The sequence below is a fragment of the Callithrix jacchus genome, chromosome 6, assembly GCF_049354715.1.
Source record: "Callithrix jacchus isolate 240 chromosome 6, calJac240_pri, whole genome shotgun sequence".
Taxonomy (NCBI): domain Eukaryota; kingdom Metazoa; phylum Chordata; class Mammalia; order Primates; family Cebidae; genus Callithrix; species Callithrix jacchus.
The window spans coordinates 157,759,881-157,777,866 of NC_133507.1; the positions used below are offsets into that span (position 1 = coordinate 157,759,881).

Genomic DNA, 17,986 nt, shown 5'->3' on the forward strand with positions numbered 1-17,986 from the left:
GAAGAAATGGATAAATTCCTGGACACTTCTGTCCTCCCAAGCCTAAACCAGGAGGAAGCCGAAACTATGAATACACCGATAACAAGGTCTGAAGTTGAGGCAGCAATTAAGAGCCTACCACACAAAAAAAGCCCAGGTCCAGATGGGTTCACAGCCGAATTCTACCAGACACACAAAGAGGAGCTGTTACCATTCCTTCTGAAACTATTCCAAATAATCCAAAAAGAGGGAATCCTTCCCAGATCATTTTATGAGACTAACATCATCCTGATACCAAAACCCAGCAGAGGCTCAACAAGAAAAGAAAACTTCAGGCCAATATCCATGATGAACATAGATCCAAAAATCTTCAATAAAATATTGGCAAGCTGACTGCAACAGCAAATCAAAAAACTTATTCATCATGATCAAGTAGGATTCATCCCGGGGATGCAAGGCTGGTTCAACATACGCAAGTCTATAAACATAATCCACCACATAAACAGAACCAAAACCAAAAACCACATGATTATCTCAATTGATGCAGAGAAGGCCTTTGACAAAATTCAACAGCCCTTTATGCTAAAAACCCTCAATAAACTCGGTATTGATGGAATGTATCTCAAAATAATAAAAGCTATTTACAACAAACCAACAGCCAATATCATACTGAAAGGGCAAAAACTGGAAGCATTCACTTTGAAATCTGGCACTAGACAAGGATGCCCTCTCTCACCACTCCTATTCAATATGGTATTGGAAGTTCTAGCCAGAGTATTCAGGCAAGAAAAAGAAATAAAGGGTATTCAAATAGGAAAGGTGGAAGCCAAATTGTCTCTATTTGCAGACAACATGATAGTATATCTAGAAGATCCCATTGTCTCAGCGCAAAAACTCCTGAAACTGATAAGCAACTTCAGCAAAGTCTCAGGATATAAAATCAATGTGCAAAAATCACAAGCATTCCTATACACCAATAACAGACTTAAAGAAAGCCAAATCAAGAACGAACTGCCATTCACAATTGCTACAAAAAGAATAAAATACCTTGGAATACAACTCACAAGGAATGTAAGGGACCTCTTCAAGGAAAACTACAACCACTGCTCAACAAAATAAGAGGACACAAACAGATGGAGAAACATTCCATGCTCATGGTTAGGAAGAATCAACATCGTGAAAATGGCTATAGTGCCCAAAGTAATTTACAGAATCAATGCTATCCCCATCAAGCTACCATCGACTGTCTTCACAGAACTGGAAAAAACCACCATGAACTTCATATGGATCCAAAAGAGAGCCAGCCTAGCCAAGTCAATTCTAAGCAAAAATGACACAGGGGGAGGCATCACACTACCAACTTCAAACTATACTACAAGGCTACAGTAACCAAAACAGCATGGTACTGGTACCAAAACAGAGATATAGACCAATAGAACAGAACAGAGGCATCAGAGGCAACACAAAATATCTACAACCATACAATCTTTGATAAACCTGACAAAAACAAGCAAGGGGGAAAGGATTCCCTGTTTAATAAATGGTGTTGGGAAAACTGGCTAGCCATGTGCAGAAAGCAGAAACTGGACCCCTTCCTGATACCTTACACTAAAATTAACTCCAGATGGATTAAAGACTTAAACATAAGACCTGGCACCATAAAAACCCTAGAAGAAAATCTAGGCAAAACCATGCAGGACATAGGAGTAGGCAAGGACTTCATGAACAAAACACCAAAAGCATTGGCAACAAAAGCCAAAATAGACAAATGGGACCTAATGAAACTCCACAGCTTCTGCACAGCAAAAGAAACAGTCACTAGAGTGAATCGTCAACCAACAGAATGGGAAAAAATCTTTGCAGTTTACCCATCTGACAAAGGGCTGATATCCAGAATTTACAAAGAACTCAAACAGGTTTACAACAAAAAAACAAACAAGCCCATTCAAAAATGGGCAAAGGATATGAACGGACACTTTACAAAAGAAGACATACATGAGGCCAACAAACATACTAAAAAATGCTCATCATCACTGGTCATTAGAGAGATGCAAATCAAAACCACATTGAGATACCATCTTATGCCAGTTAGAATGGCGATATTAAAATATCTGGAGACAACAGATGCTGGAGAGGATGTGGAGAAATAGGAACACTTTTACACTGCTGGTGGGAGTGTAAATTAGTTCAACTATTTTGGAAGACAGTGTGGCAATTCCTCAAGGACCTAGAAATAGAAATTCCATTTGACCCAGCAATCCCATTACTGGGTATATATCCAAAGGACTATAAATCAATCTACTATAAGGACACATGCACATGAGTGTTCATTGCAGCACTGTTTACAATAGCAAAGACCTGGAACCAACCCAAATGCCCATCGATGATAGACTGGACTCGGAAAATATGGCACATATACACCATGGAATATTATGCAGCAATCAAAAATGATGAGGGACATGGATGAACCTGGAGAACATCATTCTCAGCAAAGTGACACAAGAACAGAAAACGAAATACCACATATTCTCACTCATAGGCGGGTGATGAACAATGAGAACACATGGACACAGGGAAGGGAGCACTACACACTGGGGTCTATTGGGGGGAATAGGGGAGGGACAGTAGTGGGGGGAGCTGGGGAGGGATAGCATGAGGAGAAATGCCAAATGTGGGTGAAGGGGAGGAAGGCAGCAAAACACACTGCCGTGTGTGTACCTATGCAACTATCTTGCATGTTCTGCACATGTACCCCAAAACCTAAAATGCAATAAAAAAAAAAAGAAAATCATAACCATGTCCCCTGCTCTAATAATTTCAGAATAACATCAGGAGTTCACATTAATTAGGCCTCAATTAACTAATGATTACTTAGTGGATTTCTTTAAAGAAATACAATATTACCTCATTTTACCTAAAATAATGGTTGAAATTGGAGTAGAAAAATGTTAAGGAATAGAGATCTTTGAATTAAACCTAATAATTTACCATTCGCACCATAGACTATTTGTATGTAAATGGTCACTTATTTTTCTCATAATTTGGTTTTATTTTTACCAAAATTACCCATTGCAAAAATTATTTGCAAAATTAATGTGCTTTATTATGAAACTTGTTTTCATATAATAAACTTCTATCATTCATTTGTGCATGTTACCAAATATTTCAAACTAGCAGGGGTCAGATGAATATTCATCAGTCCAAATCGGGTGGGAAGGAGTGTAGAAGCCCTGTGTAAGGGTACGGGTATGCCTTCCGCCGCTGCCACTGAGAAACATCATCCCGGAGTCTCTGTCAGGCCGCCTGGCTGCTTTGACCCGGGAGGCAAAGGTCCTTGTCTTCAGAACTGGCTACCTTATTTTCTTTTTCCAATTCTAGGTATGACTCCCCATAACCTCCCTCCAGCACAGAGAATTCTGGATAGGCCTTCCCCTCAGTACATGTGAAAGCCTAAGAGGGTATCATTTTAAGAACTTGGTGGGACAGTATCCCCATGGCTTCTGACTGTCTGGGGACAGTATCCCATGACAATGTCTTTTGAACATAAAACCTTTCTTAGGTTTGTGGAGTGTCGGGAGTGATTGAAGAGTGAACCAGCAGAGTCTAGCGGGTGAATGTGGCCTGGGGAGAGAGGGCAGTCTGAGAAGAATGATGACACTTAGGTTTAATGTGATTTTATTTATTAATAAGCATATTCAAGTGTGGTACTTTTAAGGCAAAATTCATTATGTTACAGCTCCATCTGGTCCATTTCATGTAATAAAATTACAGTTAGCAGGCCAGGCGTGGTGCTCATGCCTGTAATCCCAGCACTTGGAGAGGCTAGGGTGGGAGGGTCACCTGAGGTCAGGAGTTTGAGACCAGCATGACCAACATGGTGAAACCCCGTCTCTACTAAAAATACAAAACTTAGCTGGGCGTGGTGGCACACGCCTGTAATCCCAGCTACTTGAGAGGCTGAGACAGGAGAATCGCTTGAACCCAGGTGGCAGAGGTTGCAGAGAGCCGAGCTTTCCATTGAATTCAACCTAATAATTTTGCATCAAGAGCAAAACTCCATCTCAAAAAAAATTCTAGTTAGGATTTTGAGGATGAGGAAACAGAGTCACTGAGAATGGAAGAGAGGCGAAGACAGATAGTAGCTCCATCTCCATCCATGACGCCTTCCATGCCCCTCCCTGACTCCATGGGCATTCCCATGGAGTGGAATCTGGGAAGCCTCTGGTGGCAGAGAAGACCTCTTCCCCCACCATATGTTTCTCTCTTTGAGGTGGACCTATTAGAAAAGGTTCCTCATGTGGCAGGTTACAGACGTAGTCTTCGGACTAGTTTAGCTAAAAGGGGCAGCTGAAGGAAGAATTTGGGGAACTCATGGAACCAAGGGGAAGAACCTAACTGGGTGTTTGTCAGCCCCTGGATGTGGCCAAGAATGACGATGCCTTCAGCCCAGCCCAACCACGTGGGCTTCAGTGACAGCACATGGTTCAGTCACTATTTCCAGGACTGCCAGAAAACACTGTTGACCGCCCTCTGCATGAAGGCGTCCTGGATGCCATCTGCTCATTTGTCACCCCTCTTGGTGTTTGGGGACCCATCCCCATGGCAACAGAGACATGTTTAAGAAGATGAAGTCCCTGGAGCAGAGGGGCTGGCTGATGCTGCAGGAAAGGCAGGGCCGTGAGGGGCCACCACATAGAGCCCCAAATGTACTATTCCTAACAGATGGAGGCATGACTTTGTATCCTTGAAATTAAACTAATAAATGTAACATAACTTCATTAATTAAATTTAGGAATATGATTTCATAACTACGTGTTTCACAGTTATCCTAAATTGTTCATATTTCACTTTAGTGAGTAAAGTATACCAGATTAAATCTGGTGATTAACCCATGCTCTTATAAATATATGCAATAAACATAAAACTTTTGAAATAATTGTCAACGTTTTCATTCATTTCAGTTATTCTCATTACTCCATTCTCATAAAATAATAGTGAGGAAAGCCCATCTCAGAAAGATACCTTTATAAAAGCCCAAATATTTTCAAGGAGAAGAAACATGACACCCTATGTAGAATATTAAACACTTTCTCCTTTTGATTTTATTTCAAGAACGCGTTCCTTTCAGAATGAAGGTGGGCTCCCAGGACCATGACACTGAGGGGAGGTGGCCAGTGGCCCTGGCAGCCCAGCCAGCCTGAGTCAAAAGAGAGGTCCTGTTCCAGCAGGAAGGTCAGAGGGCAGCAGCGGGGGCCGAATGCTTGCAGGAGGGAGCTGTGGTGCCAGCAGGGAGAGCTCCAGGGAGAGAGGGAACGAGGGGGATAGAGACAGAGGGAAGGAGGGAGAGCAAGCACGTGAGCTCTCCTTTGGCATCTGAGGCCTACAGCCACAAAAGCCATATACTCCCCTGGGCCACCACTGACTCAAAGCAAGGAGAAGGTGCATGCACCCGGCCATAGGGAACCTGCGATCAACAGGCTATAGGGAGATTTCCCATGGAAACAGAGGGGAGTGGGAGCTGCTCCTGGACGCTGGGAGGGTCTGTGCTTCAAGGGTGCTTATGAAAGGGCTGGCCCGCTGCATTCCAACAGTCCTTCGCAGACACCACAGTGTCAGGTAAGTCCACAGCCACAGCTGCACCTAACACAGCCAAGAAGTGTGCAGATGCATCTACACCAGAAACAAAAGGAACCCAATCCCTGTCCACGACAGCAGGGTGTAACTGAAGGGAAATGTTTAGATTTTCCATACATCAACTAGTAAACATGGACAGGTAGTCTGCAGAGTATCAGATACAGTGCTACATATCTCATTTATAACAAAAAGCAACTGAGAAGAAAACAACAGAGTGCTTACGGGAGTCAGCTTTAGATCCTGCAGGATGTCATCGAAATAATGGAACTCTGTGAGTTCCAGTTCCACCATCTCGTTCTTCAGCTCCAGGACGCGGCCCATCACTCCGTCCAGGACTTTCCTGATCAGTATTCGTTTCTGGGGATGGATGATCTGGTCATAGACATTCTCCAGGTTTCTAAAGATCTGCACATACTTTATGTAGAAGGTGGCTAACGTTTGGAAGATGAACACTTGATTTCTCTGTGGCTCAATCATCTTCTGAGACTCTTTATCGAGTAAAGCACTGAGGGCTTCTTGCGTCTGATGCCATATCTTATCATACATTCTGGGGGAAGACAGAAAATTTGGATGACACAACAGATAACAGTCACTTGGTAAAGCATAAATGTTGGGCATCTGGTATAACAGAATATAACACAGAATCAAGTGTGAGCCAAGAATATCGTATGCAGTTGCACAGCTTGTTAGATGACTTATACCCTGTTCTGAGGTCCTCGCGATTTCTGAATATGGACCAGCACTATTAGCATCAAATAATTAGTTTTAAAAGCATTTTGTCTAGATGACAGAAAGTCGTTCCTCACTTTACCCAGGAAGCCACTATTATTATATCCATTTAAAAGATGACAAAGTTGATATCCAGAATAGTTAACTGATTTGTCCATATAGGCAGCTGGCGAAGTATACATTGGAACAACAACTCTAAAAAGTAATTTAGCATTTTCTTATTAAGTTGAATATATGCATGCTCTATGAATGAATAATTATACCCTAGAGAAGCTTGTAAAATACACATCAAGAATGATCACAGTAGCATTTTTAAAATAATAGTAACAAACATGGAGAAAATCCAAATGTTCACCAATAAGAGAGTGGATAAATTGTAGTATATTCACCAATGGACTATTACACAGCAGTGAAAAATGAATGACTGAACTACAGTGAAAGGCAACAACTAAGAATCTTAGAACCATAGTGTAAAGTGTAAGAAGTGAGGTGCAGATTGTGACCTGGGAGGCTGAGCTCTATGTAATGCACCAGCTGGGCTCTCTGCCCTCATTCTAGTGAGTTGAGTCAGTGGATTGAACAGAGAAGAAGCCAGAGAGTAGAAGAGTTTGACCCTCTTGTTCACCCCCAGCGAGGCAACGAAGGTGGGGTGTGCCCTTCTGCCAAAGACTTAAGATGGTGGTGGCTCTGCTGTGGCTGGCCCCGGGGTACTGCTCCAGCCCTTGCCGGTTTCCCTGGACTGTGTCCACATCTTTGTTACTGGGCCCTTTATTAGGCCCTGATAAGTGTTCCCCCTTTTCCTGCCAGGGCCAACACATTCCTGGTGGGGATTCCAACGCCCCCGGCCCCTGCCCACCACATTTCAGGTGACATTTTTGATTCTGCTTTTACATTCATAAACCAGGACTGAAAAATGAACTGGAACCTCAGTGTGTCTGGGAAGGGGCTTTGCTGAAGAAAGTGGGTGTGTAGAGTCCTGACCATTGATGAAGGAAAACCCCCCAAATGTCAGTATCTCTCTCTAAGGTCTTTCCCTATGCTGAGGGGAGAGGGCAGCTGCTCATTCCCATGGCTACCTGTGCCTGGCGTCCTGAGTCCAGGTTGCCTGCATGTGCCATCTTCTGCCTGGTTGGCAGTGGCTTAGCCACCTGCTCTCTGGGGTACACAAGTGATTGGCAGCCTAAACGTGGCCTGTACAGATTTGCAAGCAGTCCTCCAATTTCAGCCCTGCCCCAGAAGGACCAGGCCCCTCCTGTCTTCCCAGGGGAACAGCTGGCTTTTGATCCTACCAGCCCCATCCGCTGGCTTTCAGGTCCCACGTTCTCTGCTCTTCCTCCATCCCCTGTCATCCGTGCCTGCTCTCCCTTTCCTGCATTTTCTCTTTTTTCTTTTGAGATGGAGTCTCACTCTGTCACTGGAGTGCAGTGGTACGATCCTGGCTCACTGCAGCCTCCACGTCTGGGTTCAAGTGATTCTCCTGCCTCAGCCTCCTGAGTAGCTGAGACTACAGGCATGCACCACCATGCCAAGCTAATTTTGTATTTTTAGAAGAGACGGGATTTCTCCATATCAGTCAGGCTGGTCTCAGACTTCCAACCTCAGGTGATCTGCCCGCCTCTGCCTCCCAAAGTGCTGGGATTACAGGTGTGAGCCACAGCGCCCACTGAGATTGGGTAATTTATAAAGAAAAGAGGTTTAATTGGTTCACAGTTCCACGGGCTGTACAGGAAGCATGGCAGCATCTGCTTCGGCAGTGGCCTGGGGGAGCTTTTGCTCACAGTGGAGGCAAAGTGGGACCAGGCGTCTCACACGGCAGGAGGAGGAGCAGGAGCAGGAGGAAGGGCGGGAGGTGCCACACATGTTTAAACAACCCGTTCTCACTCACCGTCACCACAAAAGGGGAAATCCACCCCCATGATCCAGTCACCTCCCACTAGACCCCCCTCCAGCACTAGGGATGATAATTTGACAATTTGACAGGAGCGTTGGGTGGGGACGCACATCCAAACCGTATCACACAGAACACACTGTCACTCCCGGTGGAATTAGTGACCAATAAATGATTATATTGATCAGGAACAACCACCACCATTGCTGGAAGGAACAACAGTAAAAGCAGCAGCTCACGCTGGTTCAAAGCTCCTGGGACTCTGGCATTCTGCTTGCCCCACCTCAGACAGACACGCAGGAGGCGCGGGGAGAAGCAACGATGACAGAGATGATCAAGGGAAAGGTGTGGCTGCGGACAAGGGTGAAGAGCAGAGGCTGAGCACCGTGGGAGTCTCCCAAAGCCCAGACTTCTAGGACCTGAGAAGGGACAGTAAACCCAGGGCACTCGCTGGCCTGAGTGAGGACACAGGCCGAACGTATTAACAGGTGTGATGGCTGTTGACATAAAACAGAATCGTGCTCAAGCTGCTTTGTGGACTTAGCAGGGTTTGGGGCCAGGACAACATTCAAGAGGAAGACGACAGGCTAATTTTGTGGAGAACTCAGATCTGAAATTCCACTTAGAAAACAGACCACGGCTCCACGTCCAAAGAATCGTTCCCTCTAACCCAGGAGGGGTGACTGCAGGAGGGCCTTTCAGTTCAACACAGAGGAAGGTATGACTCCATACAGCGACGAACCAGTAAAACCCCAGCTTGTTTCACAGATGCCAGGAAGATGCTCGGTAAATTGTAACCTGCAGCACAGGCCTGATTAAAAACGCCCTCCCCACACCCCAAGAAAAGGAGAATGATGACTTCTTCAAAGTGCCAATAACCGTGACCCAATAAACCTTCGATGGTGAAATGCTAGAAATACGCCCTCAAAAATGGCAGTAAAAAGGGACGAGGGAGGTACACAAGGAATTAATATGAACCATTTTTAATGCCACTGCTTGTAAACGGCAGGACTGCAAAATCCGAGGAAATCAGTAACCAAACATGCGTCATTTAGCACAGGAAAGGCCGGGCATGGTGGCTCATGCCTGTAATCCCAGCACTGGGTGGCTGAGGTGGGGGGATCACTTGAGGTCAGGAGTTCCAGATCAGCCTGGCCAACATGGTGAGAACTGCAGGTCTATTAAAAACATAAAAATTAGCTGGGCATGGTGGTGGGCATCTGTAGTCTCAGCTACCGAGAAGGCTGAGGCAGGAGAATTGCTTGAACCAGAGACGGAGGTGGCAGTAAGCCAAGATCTCACCACTGCACCCCAGTCTAGGCAACAAAGAGAGATTCTGTCTCAAAAAAAAAAAAAAAAAAAAAAACAACAAAATTGCAAAACTTTAATGCAGAGAAAAAAATGAAAGAAGAAACCCATTCACAGCACCAATAAAGAATATTAAATATTTAAGAATTCACATGGTGGGAGCCCCACAAACTCTAGCTAAAGAAAATTCTAGAATGCTAGTTTCAGATCAGAGCAAGCAGAAGACACCATATGCTCCTGTCTAAAAGACAAAACTTGTCTCTACTAAAAACACAGAAATCAGCCAGGCATGGTGGCATGCACCTGTAATCCCAGCTACTCGGGAAACTGAGGAGACTCCCTTGAACCTGGGAGGTGGAGGTTGCAGTGGGCCAAGATCAGGCCCCTGCACTCTAGTCTGGGTGACAGAGCAAGATTCCATCTCAAAAAAAAAAGGGCAAGCTATAAATACAGAAAGCTCTCCAGACAGACATACAGATTTAATATGGCCAAGAATTCAGTAACAACAGACTAAAGACTATAAATAAATCCAGCAATAATTTTTAAATATGGGAGTGAAACGGGCAGTGAAAGATAAAAGGCATCTCATCGTATTTCCAACACTGGCCACAATATCAAGCCTTAGGTTTGTACAATACCCTAAGGAGGCTGCCTCCCTGAAGTCCAGGTGGGATGACCTGAACCTTGCCACGAACCAAAGCCATCAATAGCGAGAGATCTTGGGTTGAAGAGGCTCCTGCTTCCAACAGGGGAAACCACAGCTGACCTGGTGGGAAAGAACACAGCCAGACTTTGCGGATGTCTGGACCTGCTGTCCAGACCGGGAGGCCGGCCACTCCAGGTCAGAGCCCTTATTGGCTTCAGTCGGGTCAGAGAAGCAGGACTTTCCCAGCGCCTCACAGAGCTGACTCATACCTGAATTCCTGGCCAAAAACAGTCCTGGTGGCTTGAGCCTTCCAGGCCCTGCCACTTCTTTCTTCCCCACCTGCAGTCTGTCTGGGGATACCTGTCTGGAGAGACCAGGCAATTATTCCGGGCCGGCAGGAAAATGTTTAGTGGCTTTGAAAGCACATGGATCCCTGCATCGTGACCTGTTTTCCTCAGGGCTGAGAGACGGCTTCATCTCTTCCTGCCAGACCCTCTTCCCCTGAGACTGTCTCTGGCTTCCCGCTCCCCAGCTGTCCTGATGCCTCTCCATGTGACCACACCCCATCATGTGTTGGGCTGCCAGGGACCTGGGCACCATGCCTTGGCCATGCCAGCCTGGGGAGCCCCCACTTCGCACTCAGCCCATCTGGTCTGGCGCCCCAGCTCCTCACCCCACAGCCCCAGCCTCCTTCTGCCTGAGCCCAGCCATGAAGGTCAAATGAAACAACAGAGGTAGCAAGATGATTTTCGTAAGAACATTGATGAGAGAGAATTCACACTACATAAAATTCACTCTTTTCAAGTGTACCATTCAGTGATTTGTAGCATAGAGTTGTGCAGCCATCACCGCTATCCAACTCTAGAACGTTTTTATCACTGGGCAAGAAACCCACATCTGTGAAGCAGTCACTCCCCCTTCCTCATTCCTCCCCGCCCTTGGCAACCACTAACCAAATTTCCATCTCTATTTGCCTATTCTGGACATTTCACAGAAGTGGAATCATGCAAGAGGGGGCATCTGCGCTGAGCTGCTTTTCCTCGGTGTGGTGTTCTCAAAGTTCACCCACACGGTCGCGTACGTCGTACTTCATTTCTTTTTATTGCCAATTTTCCTTTGTATGGATACATCACATTTTGTTTATCCATTTGTCAGCTGATGGACACTCAGGTTGTTTCCGCCTTCTTGGCTGCTGTGAATGATGATGCTAGAAGCATTTCTGCCTCAGTTTCTGTGTGTACATATGTCTTTATTTTCCCTGGGTATGGCAAAGTGGTTTTTTGGTTTTTGTTTTTTTGAGACGGAGTTTCGCTCTTGTTACCCAGGCTGGAGTGCAATGGCACGATCTCGGCTCACCGCAACCTCCGCCTCCTGGGTTCAGGCAATTCTCCTGCCTCAGCCTCCTGAGTAGCTGGGATTACAGGCACGCACCACCAAGCCCAGATAATTTTTTGTATTTTTAGTAGAGACGGGGTTTCACCATGTTGACCAGGGTGGTCTCGATCTCTTGACCTCGTGATCCAAGATACTGTTTTTTGTCTGTTTGTTTTTTGAGATGGCGTTTCACTCTTGTCACCCAGGCTGGAGTGCAATGGTGCGATCTTGGGTCACTGCAACCTCAGCCTCCTGGGTTCAAGTGATTCTCCTGCCTCAGCCTCCCAAGTAGCTGGGATTATAGGCACCTGCCACTATGCCCAGCTAATTTTTGTATTTTTAGTGCAGACGGGGTTTCACCATGTTGGCCAGGCTGATCTCAAACTCCTGACCTCAGGAGATACACCTGCCTTGGCCTCCCAAAGTGCTGGGATTACAGGCACAAGACAGAAACCAGTGTCCTGAACAGCTCATCCCCGGACGTCACTCAACCTCCTTATGCTTATGGCTCCCCCACTGGCAAACCTGGATGATGAGACGAACTCAGGATACCTCCGGGCACTACTGTGGGATGGCGAAGTGGTTTGGCCGTGTCCCCACCCAAATCTCATCTTGAATGTAGTTCCCATAATCCCACGTGTTTGGGGAGGGACCCAGTGGGAGGTAATTGAATCATGTGGGCAGTTAGTTCCATGCTATTCTCATGATAGGGAGTTCTCACCAGATCTGATGGTTTTATAAGGGGCTTTTCCCTGCTTCACTCTGCATTATGTTTGCTGCTGCCATGTGAAGAAGTGGGTATTTGACTTCACCTTCTGCCTTGATTCTAAGTTTCCTGGGGTCTCTCTTTCCTGCAGAACTGTGAGTCAATTGAACCTCTTTCCTTTATAAATTACTCAATCTAGGGTGTGCCTTTATTAGCAGTGTGAAAACAGACTAATTCAGATGGAATAAAAGGTGTGAAAGTGTTCCTGGGATTTTGACTGCACCTTGTAAACAGAAGGTGGTATTTTATCCATGAGACTAGTTAACAGTTTTAAAAAGTATATGACTGGTTTCAGACTTGAGCATATGACTTAGAAATATGACAGATTTTGAAGTCAGGAGGATTGTGGGTGGAGGAGAGTGAATAGGACAGTGAAAAAGACCAGACTGTTATTCCTACAGCTTGGCAGTTTTCCTATAACGGAGGGGGTAGAAGAGGAAAACACTTAAATATTCAAACATAGCATACACTTGCGTGGGAAATCAAAATACCGCAAAATGGGAATTCTTTCCAGTTATTTTGCACGTGATAAAACCTTCTGAACTTTCAATCTTATCTAGTTTGTTCTCTTCTTTCCCAGATACTCCCCCTGCCTTCTTGCTCTAAGGAAGGCCTGGCTGTGTTTGGAAGCCCTCTCGGTAGAGGCTTCTGTTCCCCCCAGAGCCCTCTGTCTCTGGCCGCGGGGCAAGGTCAAGGGGACTCTTTTCTTCACTGCACCTCCAGACATCTGCCTCCCCTCCTCCCAACACTCCAGGGCTTTGAATCCCATTTCATCTGATGCTGTCACCACTGCTCCTCAGTCACCATCATCCTTCCAGGCCACCTCCAGGCCACTCACCCACTGAATAGCATCTTGAAGCTGCCTTCCCACCTGTTCCATTGCTAAGTGCTGAGTTCCTCTCCCTCAAGCAGCACCTCCTGGATCCAGGTCCTCTCACTACTGACGATGTCACCCCCTCCTCCCTCCTCCTCCTGTATCAGCCTGGGTCATTCCCTTCCAGACACGAACATTCCATTGTTTCCTGTCTCAGAGCCGTGCCCCCTGCCTCTAGCCGCCAACACATTTCCTTTCCTTTGCAGCAAAACTCCTTTAAAGAGTTAGCTGTGCTCATGTCCTGCAGTTTGTCTCCCCTACATGCACTTGAGTGAGTCTTTCTATCTCATCACACCACTGAATCCGCTCCTGCCACGGTCACCGCTGAACTCTACACTGCCAAATCAACAGTCAGTTCTCAGTTCCTCCCCAGCTTGTCTCAGGAACACTTGACAGAGGAGAAAACAGTTACTTCTCCTAGAAACACTATTATTTCTTCCACTTGCTTCTTCCTTATGGGTCATATCTTTGATTCCTTTGCTGGGTCTGCCTTACCGTGGATGATCCCAGGCTCAGTCCTTATATTTCTTTATTAATTCTCATTCAATGTCTCACTAAGACCATGACAGGCCCACAGCGGGTAAGTGTATATTTCAGACATAGGTCTTGCTCCTGAACCCAAGATCTCAATATTTAACCGCCTATTTCAGCTCCACGCAATGTCCAATGGGCACTTCTAACTCAACAACTCTTAAACAGAACTCTTGACCTTCCCCACTCCCAAACCCTGGCAAGTTGTTAATCTCTTTTCTCCTATTTCTTTGCCTAGAAAAAAGGGTGAGTAATAGCAAGAGTGCAGGCTGGAGCTACAGTGCCTGGCTTGGGCACTGTTTACTCGCTGTGTGAGCTACTTCACCTCTTCATGCCCAAGTTCCCTCATTTGTCAAATGGAAATAACAATGTTAACAGCCCCTACATTGCAGAGTTGCTCTGAAGCAGTTAGAACAGTGCCCACAGAGTCAGCACTGTAATACCCATTTGAAATTATTCTTATGAAGACCCTATGAGGTAACTTTGTGCAAGTGCTGTGAGAACGCCACAGTGCTATGCACACGCTCTTTTCAGCACCACTGCCACTTGAGTTTGTGAAAAGAAAATGACAATAATGCTTTCCCAAGATCTTTCTGGACTGAAATTACAGAACCTGGGTGTTTTCACAAAGCAATGTATTTATTGCTGTGAAAGATTAACAACAACAAAAAAAGCAGACAGAATGGCACACTGCTTTTCAGCAATAGCCCCTAAGGGCTTGGCGGTTACAGGGAAGACTGCGAGCTCACCTTCATGGGGAGGTGGGCTACACGGGGGAGGGGGAGGTCTAAGTGTACGATCTTCTTGCTCACAAGAAGCAGATACTCTATTCTGAGGCATATCTGAATTTCCTAAAAGGAAAAAAAAGTCGGGGAGAGGAGGGAAGCTGATGGAGGAGAAAAGAAAAGAAAAGAAGAGAAGCGAAGAGCAAGTCACCTTCAGGCCTGGGGAAGCCCACCCCATGGCTGTGGCTGGGAGCCCATCACTTACGCGTTCGACATTGCTGGCTACTTTCCCTCTTTCCCTCGCCCTCCGGGAAGCTCTTCCGTTGCTCTCTGAAGGGCGGTGGCAGCAGGGGTCAGGGCACTATCAGGAACTACAGAGGATTGGGAGGGGGTCTTCTGGGAAGGAGGAACCAGGACAGCGGTATCCTCTCACTCCGGGCAGGAAAAGGTGAGGCCGAGGTTGCTTCGCAGGCACGGAGCGCGCAGGCGCAGAGAGGGTGCTTCGACCCTTCCAGTCGCCACCCTGAGACGCGCGAACTTAGGCACTCCGGTGGGCGCGAGGTGGCCTTAGCAACGGGGACGCCGCGCCTGCGCAGTGCGTCCCCCCCACCGCGCTCTCCGCGCCTGCGCCGCCGCCTCCTGTTGCCGTGGGAAACTTCCGGGAGTCCCGGGTGGGCGCGGCAGGTGGGAGCTGGCCCGAGTCGGACCCCTGCCTCGCGGGGCCGGGGCGAGGGGCGAGGGGCTCCCAGGCTGAGGCGAGCCTGCTCCGGGCCTCAGCCCCGGGCCCGTGGTCCTCCAGGCTGTCTTCCTGCTTTCTTGCTGGCCCCATTTTCATCCACCGTCAGCTCTGCGGCCTTGGGCAAGGTCCTTAATGATAGTGGTCTTCAGTCTTCCCATCTGTAAAGTGGGTATAACAGTCAGTCGTTCGTTCAGAACTTTACTGGGCATCTGTTCTGGGCCAAGTGCAGACTTAGGTTCTGGGGACCCAAGACACAAGGCAGACGCGCGCTTCTGAGTGAGGCCCAATGCGTATGAACTAAGGCGCGGGTGCGCTGTAAATGTGAAATGCAATGTGAGCGTTATGAATAGTTTTCCGTAAATCGCTCTGAGTGCTGGCTTTCATTGCTCTTCTTTCTTCGTCTTTAGCAACTGCTGAGGTTTATTTGCACATTTTAGATCTGCAGTTCCCATTGGAACACTTCCAAATCTAATGCTGTCAAAGATGTAGAGAGGACATCAAGGTAAAATGATCATCAGAATCACGAAACTTCTCCCCCACCGTTACTTATGAAATGCGCAAAAGCACAGTAAAAGCCAGCCCTCCGCACCCCCTTCAAATAATGGAACAAATTATTTCTCAGACGAAAAATGAAGTACGACCTCGTGCAGTAAACTTCAAAAACACTGAAATAGCAGCGTGCGGTGGAGAATGGTGTCCAGCTTCATCTTCACTCTCCCAAAGCCCTTCAGGGGGAAGAGACCTAGTAGACACAACACCAAGAATTCTCATTAATGCTTTTCGCTACAAAGAAGACACATCTGAAAAGACGGGAGCTGAAAGGATGACTAGAACAAGCAAACATCTGGGGAAATCCAGCCAGATAAAACCATCGTGAGTGAAGGTCAATCCCTACAGCTCCCAGGACCTGAGCAGGGACAAGAGAAATCGCTAGGGATTGCCATTTTCTAGGTCCCTATGTTGAAGTAAGGCAAAGATTCAAAGCCAAAGGGCATTTTGTCACAGGAATAGGGCACACTCCTGCCAAGGGTGGGAGGATGGTGGTAAAGGAGCTTATCAAAATCTGAGAAGCGAACACAAGAGTGGCCTAGAAGTTGTGTGGATTCAGGGAAGCAGTCCTTTTCCTCCATGTGTACTGAGTCTCCAGAAAAGCAGAGAGAAGTATGGTATCTCAGCTCTGGACCTCAGATGCAGTGAGAAGGGAGTCAAAGAGAACACGCCCACATTATATTTGAACAAATAGAACATGTGGAAAAAGTAACACGTGTTAAATAGGAATAACATAGAAAGAAGCAGCGTCTAAATCTATCTCAATCAAAGATTCTCACAGAAGTAGAAGAAAAGAAAGGATTATAACATGGGCAAGGCAAGTGAAAGAAAGCCTGGAAGAAAATCTAACCAAACAAATAAAAGGAGAAAAATCTTTACCTGTGTTCCGTGTTATGGAATAAGCTAATAAAGGTAATAAAATAAGAATGGGGAGAAAATATAAAATGGAATGAGACAGGAAAAAAGATTACACAACTAAGTAAATCAAAAGAAAAACAGAAGGAGTCCAATACAGAAAATAAGTTAAAACACACACACACACACACACACACAGAAAGAAATAGACCAGGCACAATTCAGCTGAATTACTGATTTAGAGGAAAAAGTTGACTCAATTACAGTAAATGTAGAGAGAAAAGAGTGAGACACTTGAGCTATTTAAAAAAAAGGTTAGTTGATATCCCTGAAATAACTTCAACATTAGACTATTTCCAGAGATACAGGAAATGTTTTTGAAATAGAAGAATTAAATCTGCAGATCAAAAATTCTCATTGTGTTCCAGGGAAAACTGATATGTAACACCCAACATCAGGAGATGTCCTGGATACATTATTGAACTTCAAAGAGAAATGGTAGGAGAAATCTGGCTAGCCTCAGATTTCAATGCCAGATGAAAACAAAGCACTATTTACAAAGTTCTCTGGGAAAAGTGACCCAAGATTATTTCTACTTACTCAAGTTAATAGTCCCAATATGAAAGCCCTCAGGAGGCACAACACTCATGTACAGATTGACCTGTTAACAAATGCAAATAATAGAAACCCAGGGTGCGCTGGCTTAAACAAAGGAATATTTAAAACCTTCCTTGACGCCAAGAATAGAGGTGATGCAGTTTTAGGGCTGATGAGCTCAGTGGCTCAGTGACATCATCAAGGATCAGTCTTGGACGGTCTTTCCGTCTTTTGGAGCTGTCTTAGTAAGGATATGAAATGACTTCCTTTGTGGTCATAAAATGCCTGTCACAGCTCTAGGTCTTCTATCTTCCCACCGTGACATCCCAAGATAGAAAAGAACCAGCAGGGAAATGTGATACACGTTACTGTTTTAGAGTAATGATAATTTACCTGCATTAAGAGGTAGAGAGGTAAATGAAGGAACCCTATCAGAACTCTGCCAGCACAGAAGGTAGGATTGGCTGTTATGTAGGCACCATTCAATATGAGCCACCCCTGAGTTCTTCTAGCAAATAAATCACTTGATGATGAAATACAATTAAAAGATACAAATCAGGTGAAAAGGGTTAGCACAATACTCAGTATAAGAAGACAGTGTAACACGGTTTCTCAATTCTGCAAGAGAACAAATATCGTTCCTTTGTGATTGTATCCTATGAGATTTGCCAGTTGCTGCACGTACTGACGTCTTGTTTTCTGCTGGGAACTATTTAGAACCTAACATAGATCATTCATTAAATCTCATTAACTTTGTGAGATAGGTAATATTTTCATCCCCATTTTTTTTTC

General features: G+C 45.8%; 1 protein-coding gene across 3 annotated transcripts in view; it reads right to left on the reverse strand.

Moving 5' to 3' along the window:
* DRC11 (dynein regulatory complex subunit 11) overlaps positions 1-15,046 on the reverse strand; it is a 192,273-nt gene extending 177,227 nt beyond the window's left edge. For all 3 annotated transcript variants that reach the window (XM_054258074.2, XM_008999752.5, XM_054258075.2), the window contains exons 1-2: positions 14,720-15,046; positions 5,836-6,160 (exon numbers count right to left, since the gene is read on the reverse strand). In XM_054258074.2, coding sequence (XP_054114049.1) covers positions 5,836-6,160; positions 14,720-14,730 — 336 coding nt within the window. In that variant the 5' untranslated portion in view covers positions 14,731-15,046. The remainder of the gene's footprint in view (positions 1-5,835; positions 6,161-14,719) is intronic.
* Positions 15,047-17,986: the final 2,940 nt, after the last annotated feature.